The following is a 23,787-nucleotide window of genomic DNA, read 5'->3' on the forward strand; positions in this document are numbered from 1 at the left end:
AGTAGTGTTTTACTTGCCCTTTTGTTGACTCGTACACGTACCTGTTTGCAATCTTGTCACCTTGTTATTATGAAACAATAAATATTAAAAAATACTTCATAGTTAATTAATAAGCCTACAATAGTAATAGTTTAAAAGTAAAGAAATTGTGAAAACACTAAAATTTACGTGTTACCATAAAATATTAATAAGTAATTACTTATGAAATAAAACAAATGAAATAAAAATACAACTTTTTAAAACACCTGGGGGCTAATGTCCGTGAGTGCACTTTTTTGAAGGGGCTATTGTCCTAGGGGCTTTTGTCCTAGGGGCTAATGTCTGAGAGGGCTTTTGTCCGTACCCCACACTTTACACCCATGAATTGGACCCATTTTCACAGAGCACGGCCCATTTATATTTGGTTTAATACTATGATTGTATGTATTTTACTTTATTTGTCTGAACAGTGAAATTATTTTTGTTGCTTTCAAAAACACCATACATAAATAATACGTTATGTAATACTACTTTTGTTTGATACTCGGATTATTGCATCTATTAATCGGATAAGTCCAAACGTTTTCTTTTACGTCATATACTTAATTGTGGAAATGTCTTTCCCGTTATTGACTTTAATTATTGCAACAATTATAATTTTTTAACACAATCATGTCCATATATTTATTAAAAATAGATGGTTATCAAAAAAAAAACTTAAAAACCTTTTGCCCGTAAATTAGGTTGCACCTATAATCATATTAAATCGGTATGCATTTTCGTGTGAATAAGATTTATCGACTATTTGCCAATTATATCATTTTTAGAATCCACGAGTCACTTGTCATTGTTAGCACATTGTAGCCCAGAGTCTTTTGCTTTTTTAACAACATACATTTTATTTGAAACACAAACAAGTATATCTGTCAGTGGACTTTGGTCCCATCGGTTAGCATTTTGTAGATTTACATGCGATTAAAATATGACAGTTAACATGCATGCAGTGCTTGAGGTCTTAAGAACAATACTTTATCTAATTTACTGTTACGGAGAAGCTGTCTTTCGCATGTTCGTGCCAATAAAGAAGAAAAGTTTCGCTGGTAAAGTTGTACTAGTTACCGGCGCGGGCCACGGTATCGGACGAGAGCTGGCTCTGCAATTCAGCGAGATTGGAGCGCGACTGGTCCTTTGGGATATCAACAGTGTAAGTTGAGGTACTCTTTTGTATTTGGCAGTCTAGTTAATACAGTGTTTGGTAAATAAGCTTCACATATTGTGGACTCCGTGTAAAAGTATTTAGACGGGCGAAATCAATTACCCAAATCTACCCAAATCTATTAAAAATAATTATCATACATAATGTTTGTGTGACTGGCACTATTGTTTTGTAATTTGTCATCTTTATCAGTGCCCCAGATCAGCTGCGTATCTGCGTCTTTCACCCTATTAAAATGTTTAAAACACAAAGAACTACAATATTATGCGTATTGAAAACACAACCAATTCGACTTTAACGCATATTCGTCAAATTAGATGAGTACGATTCAATACATGTAGCTTCGATGCAAAATGCTTTGCTAATTTTTGGTATTTTCTCTTCAGAATTATTATCGTAACGCCGCGACATTTTCATTCAGCAAGCGCCTGGATGACGGAGCAGGAAAATATTAAAGTTACTTAAACGCTCTGCGGACAAGATTTCATAGTTTAATAAAGCATCTGGCCAAATTATTTACGACCACATACATGCGTTTTCAATCTGACTTAATTCGTCGCTCATTGTGCATGTATTTTTAAAGCGCCTGTACTTTCAGTTTCTATAACGATGGGAAATAAAAACGTCTCAGAGAGGTCGAAAGATGTCCGCGATTGTTGTGCCAAAATATCAATCGATTGCAAACGTTTTCAAACCAAGAAAGCAAGGGCCAATAAGTGCCGAATCAGTTAATTATGATAGTCTACAGTTTTATTGAATTAATACAAGTGCGCAGCTTCAAAAGAAGTAAAGCAGCAATGATTTTAAGGTATTTGTTTTTATAACTCGTTTCAACCTATTTAAAGAATGAAATCACCCTATTTTTTAAAATCAATGGGTGAATACCCTATTTCCCAAATAATTAACTGGGGCACTGTCTTTATTCATGGCAATACCAATCCGCATGATTGGGTATATTTTGGACATTCAAAATGTCTAAATTCCTAGCAAAAAGTGCCATTAATGAGCCTTTGATGTGGTATGCCTTGTTAGAGGGAAAGGTTTGACTAGCTCATTTGATTAAGGATTGTCTATGAAAATCTTTCATGCCATCGATGCACTACCTACCTGTTGAATAGACAGGCAGTTTGAGGTGATTGTTTAAACTGTTGAGTACAGCAACAAGCAAATAAATATGACTGGTAATTATGTGAAAAATTTTGATCTAAAGGACAATAACATATTCATACAATTAAATTTATGACCAAAATGTATTAGGTATTCAAGTAGCCTGAAAAGAAATCAATTAGTAAGTGGTGTGTTTCTAGATTTTGAATTGTTTTTATTGAGAAATTACATATTGTCATGAATAAAGATGAAGTATTAACAAAAGTGCCAGTCACAAAAACTTGGCTGCTGTGCGTAAATGTTTTCTTTTAAATGTTGAGCTGAGAGGGGAATGTATGACTGACATTGACAGATCCAGAGTCTGGGAGACATGAGATGTGTGTGATGGGAAATCATGTTGTCCATCTTGACCCTAGTTCACACTTGACTTGTATGGGTGCAAGTGAAATGTTTTTACGGTGGTACACAAATCAATTAAAGGAAGTGTCTTAACGGAGCCATGGCATTTTTGATTTCAGTCTTTTCTTGAGAAAATAAAAAAATATTTCAGAGAATACTTTTTTATATTTCAGGCTAATCTTGAGAAGGTTAAAAATGAAATCCAGAAAACAGGACATACTGCAGTCTCATATGTTTGTGATGTCAGCAAAATAGAAGATATAAAAGTTGGTTCTAAGTATTTTCTGTATAACAAATTATTTGTTTTAGATTTCTGCTTTAATTTACTATAAAAGCTAATACAGCATTTTACCCCCACAGCTCATCTATTTGGTTTTGACATTTAACCCTTTGCATGCTGGGAAATTTGTCGTCTGCTTAAATGTCGTCTGCTGAATTTGTAAAATAAGCATTTTCTTCATTTTTTTTCAAAGAATACTATCAGAATAGCAAACAGTTTGGATCCAGATGAGACGCCACGTTCTGTGGTGTCTCATCTGGATCCAAACTGTTTGCAAAGGCCTTTAAAATTCGGTTCCCGCACTGAAAGGGTTAATGATATCATCCTCTTGTTTTCTTTAATAACATTATGCTTTTACAATGCATTCTTTAACCTTAATTTTGAATCAAAATTTCTTAATACTAAATCAAGCTGTTTTGTTGTGCAGGTACTAAGGTGCGTTTTGCATTATGTTTCTAATTTAAACCTTGAAAAGGAACAATATAAACAGTAGAAACCTGATGTCATTGTCTCGCTTTTAATTGCATACAGCCATTATATAAATATTTAAGCTATCCTGGAATCTTCGTGTTTCTTTCACTTCTTGGAGCTTTCACTGTTGTTTATCCCTATGCCCTTTTTGTAAAAAAAATTGCACTAACTAAGCATTGTTCTGGAAAAGCTGGGCTGATTGCCGGCTAATCAGGGACAGCACTTTCCCCTTTAACTGGATTTTTGCTAAGAAGAGACTTCCTTTAAGTGTAAAATACATTAAAAGTGTCCCTGATTAGAATTTGCGAACAGCACTAAACCCAGAATTCCCAGAACAAGGCTCAAAGAAACTTTCTCCCATGCAGGCAGTTGCAAAAAAAGTGCGGCAGGATGTGGGGGAGGTGGAAATGCTGGTCAACAATGCTGGTATTCTGCATGGTGGAGCCTTACTAAGCCTCTCTGAACAGGACATTCGCAGGACATTTGATGTCAATGTTCTCGCACATTTTTGGGTATGCTTAATTTATTTCTTGGTGAAACAAGGCTCCATTAGTTCAATAATGATGCAAAACAATGCGAAATATAAGCTTATGATCTATATTCATCTATCCCTTGTTAGACTTGAGCATAAAAAATAGATTTGCACCCCCCAAAAAATTGTCTGGCGTTTGAATATATTTAGGCTACCACTGTTTATAATGTCATTATCAAAATGTGCTGCATCAAGAATTATGTACATAGATGTAATTAATTCCAAGTTTAACTAAAGATTTAAGCAATTCTTGAATGATTTGCTTTGAAAATTCTTTATTCTTAGACTTAAGTCTAAGAATTGTTTGGTGAATACAGGCCCAGTTCTTGTACTAATGTAATGGGGCAGAGGACCACTGGACTGAGCTTGGGACTGACACATTTAAATAGTCCATAAAATTGACAAATAAGTGCCTGAGCTGTCTTCTATACCCTTCTAAAAGATTATGGGCTTTAAAGGGCAATTGTTTCATAAGTCAAAAAACAGTTGATGTCATATCTGACATAGAACAAAGTCGGGTAATTTCGACAACATAAGAGTAAGAGTGTCGAAATTACCCTCCTAGTGCCCAAACTTAATGAAAAACACCATTTTGACTTGTAGATATTTGCTAACAAATGTTATTATCGTTGCCGGCATAACTCAAAACTTCAAGCGATTTAACTAAAGGCGGCGGAGTGTAATTTTGACAGTTGGCGGCTAATTTCGACAGTTTGCGGCAAATTTTGACACTTGTCTTTCTATTAATTTTTAACAACTGTTCTTATCAGTTATTTACATTGTATCTCTCAATTAATTGAATTCCATGATCTATTTAATGTCTAGTGTTAATTAGGTTGCGGTAGTTTAGTGGATGTGGTGTCCGCCTAGCGATCAGAAGAGTGTCTCAATAAGTCGTAGGCTTTTCATGCAATCGAGCCTAAATAAATAGGATTAAACTAAACTAGTGTTAATTACCAATCAGAGAATAAAAAAATAAAGTGCTCCTACGTGACTTAATATAAATCCATCTTAAAACGATATCATAGCAAAATTTTAATTTATATTGAACACAGCGACCAGAATATTTATTTAACTCACAATATTCATACATTACTAAATGATTTTTTAGCCGGATTTTTTTCGAAAAAATCTCGGCTTATAGATTGATGTTGTCGGGCGGGCGGGGGGGGCGGGCGGGCGGGCGGGGTGGCGGCGTGCTCGAAAATGTTAAAGTTCTTATTTCATGGTATAACTTTGGTATGCTTGGACCTAGAGTCTTCAAACTTGACATGAAGGTTGGCCAGGATTAACAGATGACCACTGGTCATTTCAAGGTCATTCATTTGAAGGTCAAGGTCACTGTGACCTTCAATATAAAAAATGTTAAAGTTGTTAAAACTTTGGTATGCTTGGACCTAGAGTCTTGAAACTTGACATGAAGGTTGGCCATAACTAGTTAGTAACCACTGGTCATTTCAAGGTCATTCATTTGAAGGTCAAGGTCACTGTGACCTTGAATGTAAAAATGTTAAAGTTCTTATTTCATGGTATAACTTTGGTATGCTTGGACCTAGAGTCTTCAAACTTGACATGAAGGTTGGCCAGGATTAACAGATGACCACTGGTCATTTCAAGGTCATTCATTTGAAGGTGAAGGTCACTGTGACCTTCAATATAAAAATGTTAAAGTTGTTATAACTTTGGTATGCTTGGACCTAGAGTCTTGAAACTTGACATGAAGGTTGGCCAGAACTAGTAAGTAACCACTGGACATTTCAAGGTCATTCATTTGAAGGTCAAGGTCACTGTGACCTTGAATGTAAAAATGTTAAAGTTGTTATAACTTTGGTATGCTTGGACCTAGAGTCTTGAAACTTGACATGAAGGTTGGCCAGAACTAGTAAGTAACCACTGGACATTTCAAGGTCATTCATTTGAAGGTCAAGGTCACTGTGACCTTGAATGTAAAAATGTTAAAGTTCTTATTTCATGTTATAACTTTGGTATGCTTGTACCTAGAGTCTTCAAACTTGAAATAAAGATTGGCCAGTACTAGAAGATGACCACTGGTCATTTCAATGTCATTCATTTGAAGGTCAAGGTCACTGTGACCTTAAATGTTAAAATGTTAAAATTGTTATAACTTTGGTATGCTTGGACATAGAGTCTTCAAACTTGACATGAAGGTTTGCAAGCACACTTAGATGACCACTGGTCATTTCAAGGTCATTCATTCTAAGGTCAAGGTCACTGTGACCTTGAATGTAAAAATGTTAAAGTTCTTATAACTTTGGTAGGTAAAAATGTTAAAGTTCTTATTCCATGTTATAACTTTGGTATGCTTGTACCTAGAGTCTTCAAACTTGACATAAAGGTTGGCCAGTACTAGAAGATCACCACTGCTCATTTCAATGTCATTCATTTGAAGGTCAAGGTCACTGTGACCTTCAATGTTAAAATGTTAAAATTGTTATAACTTTGGTATGCTTGGACCTAGAATCTCAAACTTGACGTTAAGGTTTGCAAGCACACTTAGATGACCACTGGTCATTTCAAGGTCATTCATTTCAATGTCATTCATTTGAAGGTCAAGGTCACTGTGAACTTAAATGTTAAAATGTTAAAATTGTTGTAACTTTGGTATGCTTGGACCTAGAATCTCAAACTTGACGTAAAGGTTTGCAAGCACACTTAGATGACCACATAACACAAGGTTTGCTCATGCCTTGAAAAGTACTTACATTTCATTTTGACCTTTGAACAATATTTCAGTAATTTAAGTATTGCATTGACAAAAACACGAAAGGTACTTTCCTGTCATTTAAATAAAAAATCCGGCTTCAATGCGGTCATCTCCGACCGCGGAACTCTTGTTTTTTAATATTGGCATATGTAATAGCAACAAATGACTTATATAAGCGCACAAATATACATGTGGCAAATGAGCCATGACGATTGATTTTTCACCAATTGTCACATGCAAAATTCGCAGATGAATGGATATTGTGCGATCTGCTTGGTTGGAATTTCACACAGGATGGCATCTCCAGTGCATGAGATGTGCCACTTTCTCTGGCATTTCGTGCATGCAACCCATTTGGTGGGATCACAGTCATCAGTATCACATCCCGGGCACTGAGCACCATCATTTTAATTGTCATCGCTCTCAACAAAGGGAATATCTCTGTCGGAGTCAGACGAAGAAGGTGAGTCAGCACCCCTTTTCCTCTGCGCATTGACAAGCTCCTTTAGATGCCTTGCCTCCTGTGTCTTTTGCTTCTCTTCTTCGCGGATCTTACGTTTCAGTTCTTTTTCCTTCTCTTTATCCTTCTTGCGCTGCATTCTTTCTTCTTTTCTCTTTCTCTTAGCATCTTCTTGAGCAACTTTTTCAATCTCGCGGTCTTTCAGCATCTGCAATGCCGCTTGCCCGGAAAGTGCTTTTGGGAGCTTGCTTCGGAGTCTTTTCACAGGGTTTTTGGGGGTCAGCTCTGGTGCTCGAAGAAGAGCAAATGACTCGGACACCTGATGTTCCCGGTCAGTGTGTATAACCCTGACGGATCCCTCATTCTGTTGTTGGCTTTGGATGGGAAGTGATGTGAAGCACTTGTCACTGGCGAAGCTCCAACAGTACCGGATAAAGAGGCGGAACTTTTCGTCAGAGTCTCGGCGCTTGTATTGCAGGCGCTTACAGGCTGGTCACCATTTTCTGAAGGAGCGCTGCAGTGCTTCACTTTTGAAGAGCCTTCGTCACCGCCCGAACCAACAGATACATTACTGTATTTCTGAGGGATGAAGCTTAGATCGGTCAATATTTTCAGGATTTAGTGGAAATAATCCACATCGCTGAAAACCATGTATGGCATTTTCTATCTTGGAAACATCTTCCCAATATTTGCGAAATACACCCGGAAACTGTTTCTTGGTGAAAATTTGACCAAGATGTTCAGTGTGCCAGCTTTTCACTCGTCGTTTCCAGGCCGATTTTAATGGACCAAAGAAGCCAATGTCACAGGGCTGTAAGACGTGAGTAGCATTTTCCAGCAGGCAGTAGAGTATGATCTGGTGATCATAACAGAACTGCGCCGCATCAAGACTCGTGTGTGTGGAATGCCCATCTACAAACAATATCACAGGCCTTTGTATCTGCTTTTGACCAATGAAGTCATCCAGATGGTGCAAAAATGATAAAAACAGCTGGATATCCATCCAGCCATTATCTGTCATGCTGTAAATGGCGTCTGGAAACTCACCTATGCCCATATCACGGTATCGCTGACCCAGATAGACAATCAACGGTGGAACATAATCTCCACAAGCATTAAAGCAAGCCATGACAGTTATTTGTTGTTTGTTGCTGCTTGTTACCTGGTACACATGTCGTACCCCCTTTTCTGCAAGTACTTTGCCCGTGTTTATGCACAAGGGGAAACCCCTCTCGTCTGCATTGAAGAACCTCTTAGGATCACCAACCAGACATTCCAAATCATCTACATCCGTTTTAAGGTAGGTGGTTAAGTTTTGAAACCAATTTGCAATCATCGCTTGGTTCACAATAGCTTGTTGGTGACCAAGAGTTGATGCTTTTCGCTCGGAAATATCAGGATGGCGCTTCATGAACCCGCTGTACCAATCTTTTCCGGGCAGATTGTTCTTAAAAGGGTTAAATCGACTGTAGTGATCGAGGACTTTCTTGATTTCTAGGCTAAGTTCATATCGTTTAAGTGGGTAACTGATTTTAGCACAGTGCTTGCAGTAATCAACCAACACTTGCTCTTCTGCGTGTGTTAGTACAGTTGTGCGACCAGGTGTTGCACTAAAAGATGTTCTCCCAGACAGTTTGTCGAGAAGTGTGGTGCGTGGAATCCCAAAGGTTTGTGCAGCTTTTTTCTTAGACATTCCATTTCGACCACTTTTATTGCTGCGTTTAATTTTGAAGGAGAATATTGCCTGTGCTTAGGTTTTTACACAATTCGCCTCGACATCGTGCTTAAATAAATAAAAAAATCATTAATTAATAACCTTCAAAATCTTTAAAAAGCTCTTTTTTTATATATATACATAATATTCAATAAGCTTCGTTAACAACAACTTAAAGAGTAATTCTATTTAACAAATCTATCTTGCCATGTATATATATATGTATATATATATGCGCTCGGAATGCTTAAAAACATTTTGGAGTGTCGGAATTACCCACCATCGTATAAAATTGTAGGATAATTTCGACACCCCACAAATCATAGTTTTTAAAACGCTAGGCGTCATTCAAACACAAATACAATGTGAAGTGAAACAAATGTTATACTAAAACTTGTACAAATACCAGAAATACAGCGAATTACTTAAGGGACGTAATTGACAATTATGTAACCTCCCTTATGGAAGCCCATAACGCTAGAAAAATTCGCTAAGTAATACAATGTACGTATTTTAAATGACTCACCTACATGCAAACAGCGGGGCACTTGACAGAGAGATGTTATCTGGTGACGTCACGACACCAACTACGTCACAATTTACAACGAAATCATACGGGATGATTATGATTTAAGACTATTCTGATAAATATTGTGAAAAGTGCTGAAATTAGACGACTGTCGGAATTACTCTACATTGCGCTACAATTTTCTTTAAATGTGTAAATTGTCTTAAGAACATTTGTCACGGACACTTTATTGCTGTTTAAACATAGTGAGTTTTTATATAAAATTAGAAGAGACAGATCATTACAAAGATACAGTCAAATGTGAAAAAAAAGATTCACCTTTTATTAGAAATGATGCAGACTTATTCCTATTCTACCACTGTGGATTGCTTCCTCCAAAACAGAATGAGGGCTATGTAAATAAATAATATAAGAATACCTTAACCCTTCCCCACTCACAAGAAAAGGGAAAATGGCTATAAGCAACCAGCATAAAACCAGAACAGTCTGTGAGTAACTGAGTTTTTTTGCTGTTTGCTGCTCATCAGTATCTTAGGCTTAGGAATGAAAACAAACTAGTCAAAATGGGTATGTAAGTGAAAAAGGGTTAACATAAGAAGTAGTATGAGAATGGGCAATCCTTGGTGTTCCCTTAAAGACTTGTAACCAGTTTTTAACTCGCATAATCCGACAGAGTTTTATGAGGGAGGCCCATGTTTGTGTATTTCCCTTTCAGACATGTAGGGAGTTTTTACCTCACATGATCCAATCTTTCAGATGTGTAGGGAGATTTTACCTCACATGATCCAATCTTTCAGATATGTAGGAAGTTTGTACCTCACATGATCCAATCTTTCAGATGTGTAGGGAGATTTTACCTCACATGATCCAATCTTTCAGACATGTAGGGAGTTTTTACCTCACATGATCTGAAAGAATGATTTCCCTTTCAGACATGTAAGGAGTTTTAACCTCACATGATCCAATCTGTCAGATGTGTAGGGAGTTTTTAACTCACATGATCCAATCTTTCAGACATGTAGGGAGTTTTTACCTCACATGATCCAATCTTTCAGATGTGTAGGGAGATTTTACCTCACATGATCCAATCTTTCAGACATGTAGGGAGTTTTTACCTCACATGATCTGAAAGAATGATTTCCCTTTCAGACATGTAAGGAGTTTTAACCTCACATGATCCAATCTGTCAGTTGTGTAGGGAGTTTTTACCTCACATGATCCAATCTTTCAGATATGTAGGGAGTTTTTACCTCACATGATCCAATCTTTCAGATGTGTAGGGAGTTTTTACCTCACATGATCCAATCTTTCATACTTGTAGGGAGTTTTTACCTCACATGATCTGAAAGAATGATTTCTCTTTCAGATATGTAGGAAGTTTGTACCTCACATAATCCAATCTTTCAGATGTGTAGGTAGTTTTTACCTCGCATGATCCAATCTTTCAGACATGTAGAGAGTTTTTACCTCACATGATCTGAAAGAATGATTTCCCTTTCAGACATGTAAGGAGTTTTAACCTCACATGATCCAATCTGTCAGACATGTAGGGAGTTTTTACCTCACATGATCCAATCTTTCAGATGTGTAGGGAGATTTTACCTCACATGATCTAATCTTTCAGACATGAAGGGAGTTTTTACCTCACATGATCTGAAAGAATGATTTCCCTTTCGGACATGTAAGGAGTTTTAACCTCACATGATCCAATCTGTCAGATGTGTAGGGAGTTTTTACCTCACACGATCCAATCTTTCAGATGTGTAGGGAGTTTTTACCTCACATGATCCAATCTTTCAGATGTGTAGGGAGTTTTTACCTCACATGATCCAATCTTTTAGACATGTAGGGAGATTTTACCACACATGATCCAATCTTTCAGATGTGTAGGGAGTTTTTACCTCACATGATCCAATCTTTCAGACGTGTAGGGAGTTTTTACCTCACATGATACAATCTTGCAGACTTGTAGGCAGTTTTTACCTCACATGATCCAATCTTTCAAACTTGTATGGAGATTTTACCTTGCATGATCCAATCTTTCAGACATGAAGGGAATTTGACCTCACATGATTCAATCTTTCAGACATGTAGGGAGTTTTTACCTCACATGATCCAATCTTTCAGACATGTAGGGAGTTTTTACCTCACATGATCTGATCTTTCAGACACGTAGGGAGTTTTTACCTCACATGATCCAATCTTTCAGACTTGTAGGGAGTTTTTACTTCACTTGATCCAATCTTTCAGACATGTAGGGAGTTTTTACCTCACCTGATCCAATCTTTTAGACATGTATGGAGATTTTACCTCACATAATCCAATCTTTCAGACTTGTAGGGAGATTTTACTTCTCATGATCCGATCTTTCAAACTTTTAGGGAGATTTTATCTTACATGATCCAATCTTTCAGACCTGTAGGGAGTTTTTACCTCACATGATCCAATCTTTCAGACATGTAGGGAGATTTTACCTCATATGATCCAATCTTTCAGACTTGTAGGGAGTTTTCACCTCACATGATCTGATCTTTCAGACTTGTAGGGAGTTTTTACCTTACATGATCCAATCTTTCAGACTTGTAGGGAGTTTTTACCTTACTTGATCCAATCTTTCAGACTTGTAGGCAGTTTTTACCTAACATGATCCAATCTTTCAAACTTGTAGGATGATTTTACCTTACATGTTCCAATTTTTCAGACTTGTAGGCAGTTTTTACCTTGCATGATCCCATCTTTCAGACATGTAGGGAGTTTTTACCCCACATGATCCGACAGAATGAGGGTCACATTGTGAATGTGGCCTCCATGAGTGCACAGAGAGCCGTTGCCTACCTGACAGACTATGCGTGAGTAAGCAGTTGTATGTAATGAGCCATGTTGTGGGAAAACAGGGCTTAATGCATGTTCGTTAAGTGTACACAGACCGCTGCGGGAAGACACTTTTAGCGCAGACCGGATTTTCATGTATAAAAAGACTTCATAAAAGCGGAAAGTGTTGTCCCTGATTAGACTGTGCAAACTGCTCGGATTAATCTGGGATGACAAAATTCTTTGCATCAATTAATCCCAGTTTTCCCAGAAATTGGCTCAAATAATTTCTATACTCATAAGGGGAGTTCATGTTTAATTTTTTGTACCTGTACCCATTTTGATATATTATCAACGCCCCCCCTCCCCCAACTCCCAAAGTGATAGGGCAAAAATAAAGAAAAGGTCCATTTCTGGTCTCCTTGGGAAAAAAAACAGGGTTTGTAGGTAGGGATTTTTTTTTTTTGGAGGGGGGGCACGTGGGGTACTAAAATGGAAGGCTTCTAAAGCTTTTAAAATGAAATACATGCATATATATATATATGCTTTGTTTGCTTTATATTACATCTTGTATGAACGAAAATGAAAAAAAATAAAAAAAAAAATTTTTTTTTGGCGACCCCAATAAAATGTTGAGGGTCGGTGCTGATTCGGGAGACATGGTCGGGAGACCCGAAACGGACTTTTTTTTGTGGCCTAGGCATAAAAGATTACACTTGTCAATCCACAATCCATACTTATGAACTTACATACTTACATACCCAAAGCTGTTTATTATTAACAGTTAACACTGTTGTCATTTAACCTAAATCCATTTTATGTGAATCACAGCCTGTGACTATAAGATGAACACATTTAACTTTTGGGTGGACGTCAATCAATCTTGCACAGCTGAAAGAGTTCAATGTGTAGATGCTGAGTAGCATGGGAAATCTGGTGGAGACAACTTCTGGCAGAATTATGGCCTGTTGTAAATTTTCTGATTAAGAATACATAAGCTGCAAGTTCTTTAATTTCTATTTGTACAGATGTAATTTATATCCAAAAATTGTTACATGACGCCAAAAAATCTGACCCTCTGATTTTGTTATGTTCATTTTAACCCCAAAATTAATTGAAACCTCCTGATTTTAAGTGACAAGCAATATGGCCAATTTACATTACATTATCATTCCCTATTCAAATCATTTAAAAAAAATCCATGAGGACTGCAATTATTTTGAAAGCAAAGTATGTACATACTCATAATTATAGGTATATCTTAAAATTACCAGAAAACATTGCTGTTTTTCAAGTTCACATTTTCTTAGCAAAACTCTCAAAATCAGGGGTCAGAAGGTTCAGATTCCCAGTTGTACTGAAAGTCCTCATGAGCCCCAATATGTGCACTTTATTTGTATTTAACTGCTTTACCAATTGAGTCTGCAGTCCGCACAGGCTAATCAGGGACGACACTTTCCGCCTTTATGACAAAAGATGTCATAAAAGCGGAAAGTGTCATCCCTGATTAGCCTGTGCGGACTGCACAGGCTAATCTGGGACGACACTTTACACACATGCATTATGCCCAGTTTTTTCAGAACGCTAATCAATTTTGTTTTTACTTTCTAAGTCGATTGACCTTCATGCGGAGATATTTTTTATAAAGGAATTTTGACTGCAAACAGTTTTGGAAAAATTATAGCTCTTTGTGTGTTTTTCTTCTGAAGAAAGTAAACACCCCCAAATTTTGTATACTCACCTCTTCATAAATTGCTGGGCTGATTTTGTTAAGACTCTGAGCTAAATGACCTTAATGTCTATATGATTGTAATTAAAGCCATTTTGGCTTCGCCCGGTTTTGGCAGAAGCCCTTTGAAATTTTTTCACTACTGAATTTAAAGTCCCCAAAATTTCGTGTATTCATTGACTGCTTGGTGGCAGAATGTTCCTACCGGTAGATAAATTACTGTGCAGGTGATTGTAGGAAGGAAATGTAGGTGCAACAAATGTTATGGAATAATGGCCCTTTCATAATTGTTCAAGTACTGAGTATGTGAGAGTCATGTTCTGAAAACACGGGGCTTAATGCATGTGCCTGAAGTGTAATCCCAGATAAGCCTGTCTTATATGCCATGCTGATCTTGGATAACGCTTTCTGCTTAAACTGGGTTTTTGTTTAGATGAGGCTTTTCTTCAAACAAAAAGTTCAATGAAAGCTGAGTACATGCCATCGCTGATAAGCCTGTACTGACTGCATTAAGCCCTGTTTTCCCAGAATGTGGCTTATATAATGATGACTTTTGTATGAGGAAGCAAGTCCTCTTGTACTGAATTTTCCTGTTTGAAAACATACATCTTAGGGGAATCATTGCTATGAAACATCTTTGCATTTGGCTCAGTTTTCCTATGACATGCAGAGAAATATTTCACATAAGCATTGCAATTTCTAGTTGGTCGCTTAGCGACCAGCATATATCGTTTATCTATGGAGAGCCTGCTAACGCCACACACGCCGTATCCGCACGGGAAAGAGTTGTATAATTTATGCAACAGGTTTGAGTTCTCCAACTATATTCATTCACAAATGGAAACATTATATGAATATCGTGTTAAATGTAATAGTTTCGAACGGAGCTTATATAGAAAAGAATCAATAAACAATGATTGTATTATATGTGTTGCAGAAGAGATTGTTTATGAATGATTAAAATAGTCCACTTTCTGCTGTCTTCTTGACGTAGTATTATTGCTCAGCTCATTCATAAATCTGAGGCTATTTATAGATGTGGCTGCCCATAAACAAGGGAGAGTACAATTGCACGGCAATCTCCACGCAGAGTTGTCGTTCCTTGCTCTCACATGCACCTCAATAACATAGTCATAATCTTAGGCTATTAATAGATTTGGGAAAACAACGCAAATAGTTACGCTTGCTTATATTCTCAATTAATAAAACGTTGAACATGAGTTCAACAATAACTTCAGCGATACCATAGACAACAACAAAAATGCTTCATAATCGCTAAAACAAAATTTAACAAACAATTAATTAAAATAATAATACGAATGGTCTGTTTTGTAACCTCGTTCATGCTTCTACAGCGGGGATTTCTGAAAACAAATATATTATTTACGGATGCAAGCAACGCATTAGTAGAATTTGAGTCAATAAATGTAATATTTGCTTACTCGGATATTTCGACTATATCACATAGTCTTCATCAGCGATGTGCTGGTCAGTTGAGCGAGTCAAGTCACGTGAAATCATTGCATCTACTGAAGCAGCATGAGCCCTTATGACTGATAAGTCGGCTGCAGATAGCTTACGTGCAGATGTAGTGACAATTTTGAAAATCAGTAATGAACTTTCTAAAATTGATAAAATTTGAGTTGCAAACTTCTTAAAATTGTAAAAATTTGAATGGCAAATTTCCCAAGTTTGTGCAAAATGGCCATTCTAACAGAAGAAAAAAAAGCCCTGTGTTTTTATTGGCATTTGGGCAGTCAGGTCAGGAGGTACACTTTGTGCTTAATAGACCTGAGAATGTTGCATCACTTAATAGCCAACAGGATAGCACCTGACCAGACTGCACATATGCCCAAGTTGGTCTGAATAATGCCACATATGGCATAAGACCTATTTTTGCATGACCCTGTTTAAATCATTCTGAATTAAGTAAGATGATGATTTGTAAGTCAGAAACCATATTAAAGCTCAACAATTTCAACAATATTTCTTACTTTCAGTGATAAGTCGAAGAAAAGCCAGGGTTTGAATTTGAAAACACCTCAAGGAAGAAAATACTGTAAAATTGTTTTATTTCAGCTGCGTGAAATTTCGTGGTTTTTCAAATATGACTTTTGCAGGACACTTAAATTCGTGAATTTCTGACTTTGGAAAAAAATATTAGGACTTTGTATCTGTGATGTTCTGATGTGCTTGTGTTTCATTGGTGGATTGGTAAATGCACAAAATCAACGGAAATTAACTCATTTATGCCTATCGTCTAGAAAAAAGACCTTGGCAAACAGCCTAGACCCAGATGAGATGCCGCATGATGCGGCGCCTCATCTTTGTCTGCGCTGTTTACTTAAAGGAATTTCTGTAAGAAATATTCTAGATATAGAAATAAATATACTAAACATCCCTAATTTTGAAAATAAATTGATCCAATTAATAAGGATGGGAAAGTCCACTAGGCATAAATGGGTTAATGTCCCATGAATAAAAAATGATTTTACAGTAACCCAACAGGATTCAGAAAACTGGGCTTAATGCAAGTGCGTAAAGCGTCTCCCCAGATAAGCCTGTGCAGTCAGCACAGGCTAATCAGGGACGACACTCTCCGCCTTAACTGGATATTCGTGTAGAACAGACTTCCTTTAAACAAAAAATACCATTAAAGTGGAAAGTGTCATCCCTGATAAGCCTGTGCAGACTGCACAGGCTAATCTGGGATGACACTATACGCACATGCATTAAGCCCCGTTTTCTCAGAACATGTCTCATATAGATCCAGCAAAGTGAAGACCAATTTGTAAAACTATATTAGCATTGAAAAAGAGGCAGTGAGCTGAAAAGGAGTAGAAATCACACCCCTGGAATAAGTTGATGAATACAGTCCGTGCAATTGTAGGTCCTCCAAGTACGCAGTAAAGGGGTTTACACAGGGACTACGTGATGAACTGAGAAGGGAGGGACATACAGGGATACATCTGACCACTGCTTACCCAATGTTTGTAGATACTGGGTTAGCACAGTATGCCATTGACAGGTAAGCGAAAATTCGGTATAGGCAGAAAGTGTTGTCCCTGATTAACCTATGGGACTGCACAGGCTTATCTGTAACAAAATGTATATGCACATGTATTAAACCTTGTCTTCCCAGAATGAGGCTTTGTTTTGCAATGAAACAAATAGTATTCTTATGTGTGTATATTCACTATATTTTGAGTGACAAAGCTCAATTTATATAAATAATATAAGCTAAGTGAAATTTTGAATGATGGTCTTTCGTTTTGTCCAAGCAATATATGATGGTATGGATCACCTTTATGTACAAATCAAGTGTACCTTGCTTTGAGAAAATGGGGTTTAACCCTTTACCAGTTAGATACGTATTTTGACGCATTTGCAGTCCCTCAGAAAATAAAATTTAATTAAAGACCTTTTTTACTAGATTCAAATTTTAAAGGCTTCATTTCCTACCCTTAGATACTGATAAACAGCAAACATCATAAAACCTGAACAGACTGCCAGATACTTGCAGGCTTTTCTGGTTTTATGCTGTTTGCACATAGCAATTTTCACTTCGCCTCTGAATGGGAAGGATTAATACATGTGGGTAAAGTATCATCCCAGATAGGTCTGTGCAGCCAGATCAGGCTTATCAGGAAAGACACTTTCCACTTTAATGGAATATTTCATTTGAAGGAAGTCTAGCGAAAATCAAGCTCAGGCAGAAAGTATTGTCCCTGATTTGCATGTGCGGACTGCATGAGTTTATCTTGGATAAAACTTAATGCACATGCATTAAACCCCGTTTTCCAAAAGTGAGGCACAACTATTTAGTTTTACAATGATAAAAAATGTTCAATTGACAAACCAATAAAGAATACAGCAAGAAACCTGAAACCAGTTTGCACAGGCTAATTTGAGTTATACTTTTGGCTTTTATGGAATGTTTGGTTTAAAGGAAATTTCTTCTTAATATAAATCCAGCCAAGGCATAAGGTGTCATCCCTGATTAGCCTGTGTGGATTGCACAGGCTAATCTGGGAGGACACTTTAAGCACATGCATTAAAGTACATTTTCCCAGATCTAGGCTTGTATTGTTATTAGGGATGGCAAACCAAAGCAAATCCGTAACCGGTTAACCTGTTTTGATATTCGAGCGTTTAATTGGTTAACCGACTGTTGTTATTTGTACCACATAAATGAAAAAAAATCTGAAAACATAAACTTTTATAAACAATTACATGTATATCCAAAAAGACTCTGTCTTGTTCATTGCCTTGTAATCTAATTACTTTATCCATTTTATCAATTAAATACTGTTTCTTTACAAAATTTGTTGGTCCTTTAAGTTTGGAATTCAAATTCTAAATTTAATATGATACATTTTGAATTAATACTTAGTCATTTCCGACATTTTTTAAAATGCTTGTCGGTGAACTGTGATATTTCTTTGTTGTAATATTACCTTCATGTCATTTACACATTATTATTGTTTTACATCTTGATCAATAAAAGTTAGTGCAGAATTTGAATTATGTTGTGTTTTATCAACACTAATTATCCTTGAAGAATTACGTGCATTAACAGTTTGCTGATTAATAACAATTGTCAATTAGCGTAAATATATTTTGCAATGGGCATAGTGGTTTCCAAACCTCTGTTATTAAGGCCTGTATATACTGAATGTCTTTATTAGAGCGTTTAAGATTGTTTGTTGTTAAAACAACAGTGATCGGGTAAAATCAGTGTCCAGCTTTATTGATTTTATCAAACAATGGTAGTCAGCACCGTAATAAAAGAACATGCGGCAGTCAAATATGATAATTGACAAGCCTTTTTGGTCGGTTTATAAATTAAATTTATCAATATGTGAATAATTGAAACACAATAAAATGTAAAGTGGTAAACAAACACACTACAGAGTATGTGCTAATTGCCCGTGTGGCTGCTCATTAATACGTTGCACCCCGATGGTTTACAACTCTAACTGCTTTTGATCCACAGGGGGGCATCGCGGGTTGGTAATTGCCGATAATTTGCGATAAGATAGGTGGATTAGCCAATACAGTGAAATAAAGTAAAACAAAACTAACGATTTGAGTATTTATTGCATTCAACCAAAAATTATGTTTTCTGCAAGAGTAACAAATATTAATTTTGTAACCGGTTAACCTCCTTCATAAACGGATAAACGGTTAACCGAATAACCGTTGCCATCCCTAATTGTTATTGATTTGCTTATAAATATTTATTGAGTTTAATTATTCGAAGAGATATTATTAAAACAATTATTATTCCTCCAATCATACTGTTTTAAGCTCGACTGTTATCGGAAAAAACCTGAGGTATTGTCATAGCCAGCTCGTGCGCCAAGCTAAAACCTTGACATTTTGTTCTAAAATCAAAGTGCTTCCACCTACAACTTTGAAACCTCATTTGTAGATGCATGTTGATGAGTTCTACATGCCACACCCATTGTTGGGGTCACTAGGTCAAAGCTCAAGGTCACTGTGACCTTTAAAAAAAAATAATCTGACAAGCTTTCATTTATTCAAAACTGCACCCGCAGCCGAGCGTTGGCACCCGTTATGCAATGCTCTTGTAATTTATGTTTAAACGAGTTGCATTTATCAAAATTATAGAAAATAAATAAATAAAAACGCATAAACAATGTAGCATATGCTAATGAATAACACTATTTCTCAAACCTGTTTTCAGAGATGGGATGCTTACACCGCGTGATGTTGCTGCGGCAGTTGTTGATGGTGTACAGAGAAACGAGCCCAGTGTGTTTATACCCGGCAGATATAGATACACCCTGCCTATTATGAGGTCAGTGCTCTTGTGCTGCATACCTTTTAGGTCAAGGTGCAAAACAAAGAGCAGTTAAATGACACATTTTTTTTTAAGTTTCTCTTTAATTAAAAATCTGCATGGTCAAAATGGTGTTATTAGATAGGATAGTCAGTCTGTTTGCAGTTGACCATTTTCATTTCTGCTCTCTAAGTATATACAAATTATTGCATTCTAGGTTAGTCAGGCTGTCTGCAGTTGACCACTTTCATTTCTGCTCTCTGAGTAAATAAAAATTATTGCATTCACATGCTCACATTTACTGTTCCCAGCCTAATTACTATTGTGGAGTTATCACTATTGAATTATCCAAAATAAGTCATGTTGGCCGAAAGTAATTCAATATGTTTTAGGCTAAGGTATATCTGCCATGATTAGTGATCTATAAGCAAATCTTGTTCCTTGTATTGCAGTTGGTTGCCCTCGAAATTCCTGGATCATCCGACAGAGTTTATGTACAAGGGAATCCATCCACAATACCACACCAACAGAGAATAGTGATCATGAATGTCCGTACTGTAGACAGTATAGTGGTCGTGAATGTCCGTACTGTAGACAGTATAGAATTTAACCCTTTACCGTTTGGCTCTTCGTTTAAACGCGTTTGTAGAAAATCAAAGTAAATTAGATATCATTCTTACTAGATTCAACTTTTCAAGGCTTCATTTCCAACCTTACGATACTGATGGGCATCAAACAGCAGGACACCTAAACAGCCTGGGCGTCACTCGCAGGTTGATTGGTTTTAAGCCTTTTGCAACAGCCATTTTCACTTAACTTCTGAGATGGAAACAGTAAAACTTTTTGTTATAGAAATCATATGAAAAATGAAGTTACTAGGAAATTAACCAGTTTTTATATTTAGAAGAAGAATATGAATTATTTGCATATTTAAAACAAATATGAAACACTGTAGAAAATTCATAATTATTCAAAGGAGTACTATTCTTTAAAAACTCAGTCATTTTTCTTTGAATTCCTCTAACAACTTTATTTAATGTGGGAGTCCATGATATAGTCATATTAGGCATGTGAATAATTTAAGGCCAAATCAAATTAGTGTTACGATATTTATGCAATCTATAAAATGCATTTCTTAAAATTACAGCACTGTCATAAAAAGATCTTGTTATGAAGATAGGCCAAATTCAACTTCAAATTCCTTGTGTCAAATGGCTACACACATGCAAACCCATATTTCAATGCACTGTCAAATGGCTACACAGATGCAAACCCATATTACAATGCACTCAACAAATAAATTAGACCCCCAGTTAAATTCTATGTAAAATGTGTATGTAAAGTGCATGTTAAAAAAAAGCTGATGTTGGCGTGTGCTGTCTAACACATTTTTTCACATTTAAATGGGGGTAGACAGAGTAAGTAAAAACTGTTAAGTTCAAAATCCATGCTCCTTTTTTTTGTTCACAATATGATAGTTCGGTGACTTTAATATGAAGTCTCATGTGGCAATTTTGTGCCATCTATTCATCACGTTGCTTTCCACTTTAAGAATTAAAACCTGCAAATGAATTTGAGAAACAATGGACGTTTTTTGTTTAAATCCTCTTTCAACACAAAAAAGCAGTTTTATTCTACAAAAGTAAGTGATGGTTTATTGAATGAGCTGCGTGCGCTCTGGAAAAATGGGCTTTAATGCATGTGTCCCAAGTGTCATCCCAGATTAGACTGTGCAGTTTGCACAGGCTGATGATCGACAACACTTTCTGCCTATTCTGGATTTTCATTTAGAAAAGACATCTTTTAACAAAAAATTCCATAAATTTCCATAAAAGAAAAAAGTTGCATCGGTGATTAGCCTTTGTGGACTACACAGGCTGTACTGGGATGACGATATGAGTCGTGTTCTGAGTAAACTGGGCATAATGCACGTGCGTAAAGTTTTGTCCCAGATTAGCCTGTGCAATCCGCACAGGCTAATCAGGGACGACACTTGCCGCTTTTATGACATTTTTCGTTTAAATGAAGTATCTTCTTTGCAAAAATCCATTTAAGGCGGAAAGTGTGGTCCCTGGTTAGCCTGTGTGGATTGCACAGGCTAATCTGGGACGACACTTTACGCATATGCATTATGCCCAGTTTTCTCAGATTGGGACTCATATATAAAATATATTATATAATTTATTACCAGCTCTAGACAGTGTAGAGAAGAGTGTGCAGCCATTTTTTATATCTGTGTGTACGTACCTTATAAGTCAATTTTGTAATGTGCCATTTATTCTCTAGTGTGTTAAAGTCCCATCTTACAAAGCTTTAATTGTTGTGTTTTATTCACCAGGCTGTTGCATTGTTATGTAAGCAGATTTTTTATTGAATATATATATTGTTGTCATCATGTTTTTGTTTTTTTTAATTTTTATTTTTTTAGTTGATTTGTCAATGCTTATTTATTTAATTTAGATATGTTTATAGAGATTTTTAACCAGGTTTTCCGAAGGAAAAAACTGGTTATTAGATTGGCGAATGCGGGCGGGCTGGCTGGCTGGCTGGCTGGCTGGCGGGCTGGCTGGCTGGCTGGCGGGCTGGCGGAATAAGCTTGTCCGGGCCATAACTATGTCGTTCATTGTCAGATTTTAAAATCATTTGGCACATTTGTTCACCATCATTGGACGGTGTGTCGCGCGAAATAATTACGTCAATATCTCCAAGGTCAAGGTCACACTTTGAGTTCAAAGGTCAAAAATGGCCATAAATGAGCTTGTCCGAGCCATGACTATGTCGTTCATCGTCAGATTTTAAAATCATTTGGCACATTTGTTCACCATCATTGGACGGTGTGTCGCGCGAAATAATTACGTCGATATCTCCAAGGTCAAGGTCACACTTTGAGTTCAAAGGTCAAAAATGGCCATAAATGAGCTTGTCCTGGCCATAACTATGTCATTCATTGTGAGATTTTAAAATCATTTGGCACATTTGTTCACCATCATGGGACGGTGTGTCCCACGAAAGAATCACGTCAATATCTCCAATGTCAAGGTCGCCACGACTAAAAATAGATTTAAAAAAAAAAAAAAAATACTTACAAAGGGGGTTAATTTTTTTTGGTCATTTCAAAAGTTCAGTTTGAGTTTTCTCCCTTTATCAGATTTTTTTTTCACAATGAAAACCTGGTTTTGTGACAATTTTGTCCCTTGTTCAAATTTTTTACAAAGAACATTATACAAAAAATATTCCGATATGTAAATCACAGTGTGTTTTTTTGTGCAAAACCAAATCAACACTTCAGTCACTAATAGGAAAGTCTGCAAATAAGATGAAATGTACTCTGTGAAAACTGGGCTTAATGCATGTGCATAAACTGTCATCCCAGATTAGTCTGTGCAGTCCGCACAGGCCAATCAGGTATGACACTTTCCGCCTTAACTGCATTTCTGCTTAGAAAATACTTTCTTTAAACAAAAAATAAAATAAAAGTGGAAAATGTCGTGCCTGATTATTCTGTGCAGACTGCACAGGCTAATCTGGGACGACACTTTACGCACATGTATTAAACCCCTTTTCTCAGATAGCTACTCAAATAATAGAAAGCTAAATGTGATTTTTATGTACTTGAATTATATATAAACTAATTTATGTGATATATTATTCAACAGCTAGGTGGTTATGGGATAACTGTTCATTTTTGTTGTTGCTTTGATATGTATAATTTAAATATGATAGGTGCTATTTGAAAAACATGTATTTGATTAAACTGCTGGGTGTAAGATAGCTGTGATTTGCGGGATATCATGTTGCTTTGTGTGATTTGATTGTGTGTGACATGTTTTGGTGTTTGTGATATAATAGTACTGTAGTTTGTGTGATAGTTTGGGAAAATTTATGAAGTTTTGTGTTTGATGAGTGTGATAGAGCTTATGTGTATGTGTGCAATAATGTGCGTTAGAATGTGTGTCTATGATTATTACGATGAATGATAATGGTGATTAGTGAGAAGTTAGATGTGTGTTACTGGTTGGCCGTACCTTA

General features: G+C 36.5%; 1 protein-coding gene across 1 annotated transcript; it reads left to right on the forward strand.

Moving 5' to 3' along the window:
• Positions 1–862: 862 nt before the first annotated feature.
• LOC127859028 (17-beta-hydroxysteroid dehydrogenase 13-like) lies at positions 863–22,232 on the forward strand. The gene is made up of 7 exons (XM_052396413.1): positions 863–1,183; positions 2,875–2,967; positions 3,818–3,964; positions 12,155–12,261; positions 16,843–16,980; positions 19,663–19,776; positions 20,211–22,232. Exons 1-7 carry the CDS (start codon positions 962–964, stop codon positions 20,293–20,295), a joined length of 906 nt encoding a protein of 301 aa, XP_052252373.1. The 5' UTR covers positions 863–961; the 3' UTR covers positions 20,296–22,232.
• The last annotated feature ends 1,555 nt before the right edge of the window (positions 22,233–23,787 follow it).

Source organism: Dreissena polymorpha, chromosome 14 (genome assembly GCF_020536995.1).
Source record: "Dreissena polymorpha isolate Duluth1 chromosome 14, UMN_Dpol_1.0, whole genome shotgun sequence".
Taxonomy (NCBI): Eukaryota; Metazoa; Mollusca; class Bivalvia; order Myida; family Dreissenidae; genus Dreissena; species Dreissena polymorpha.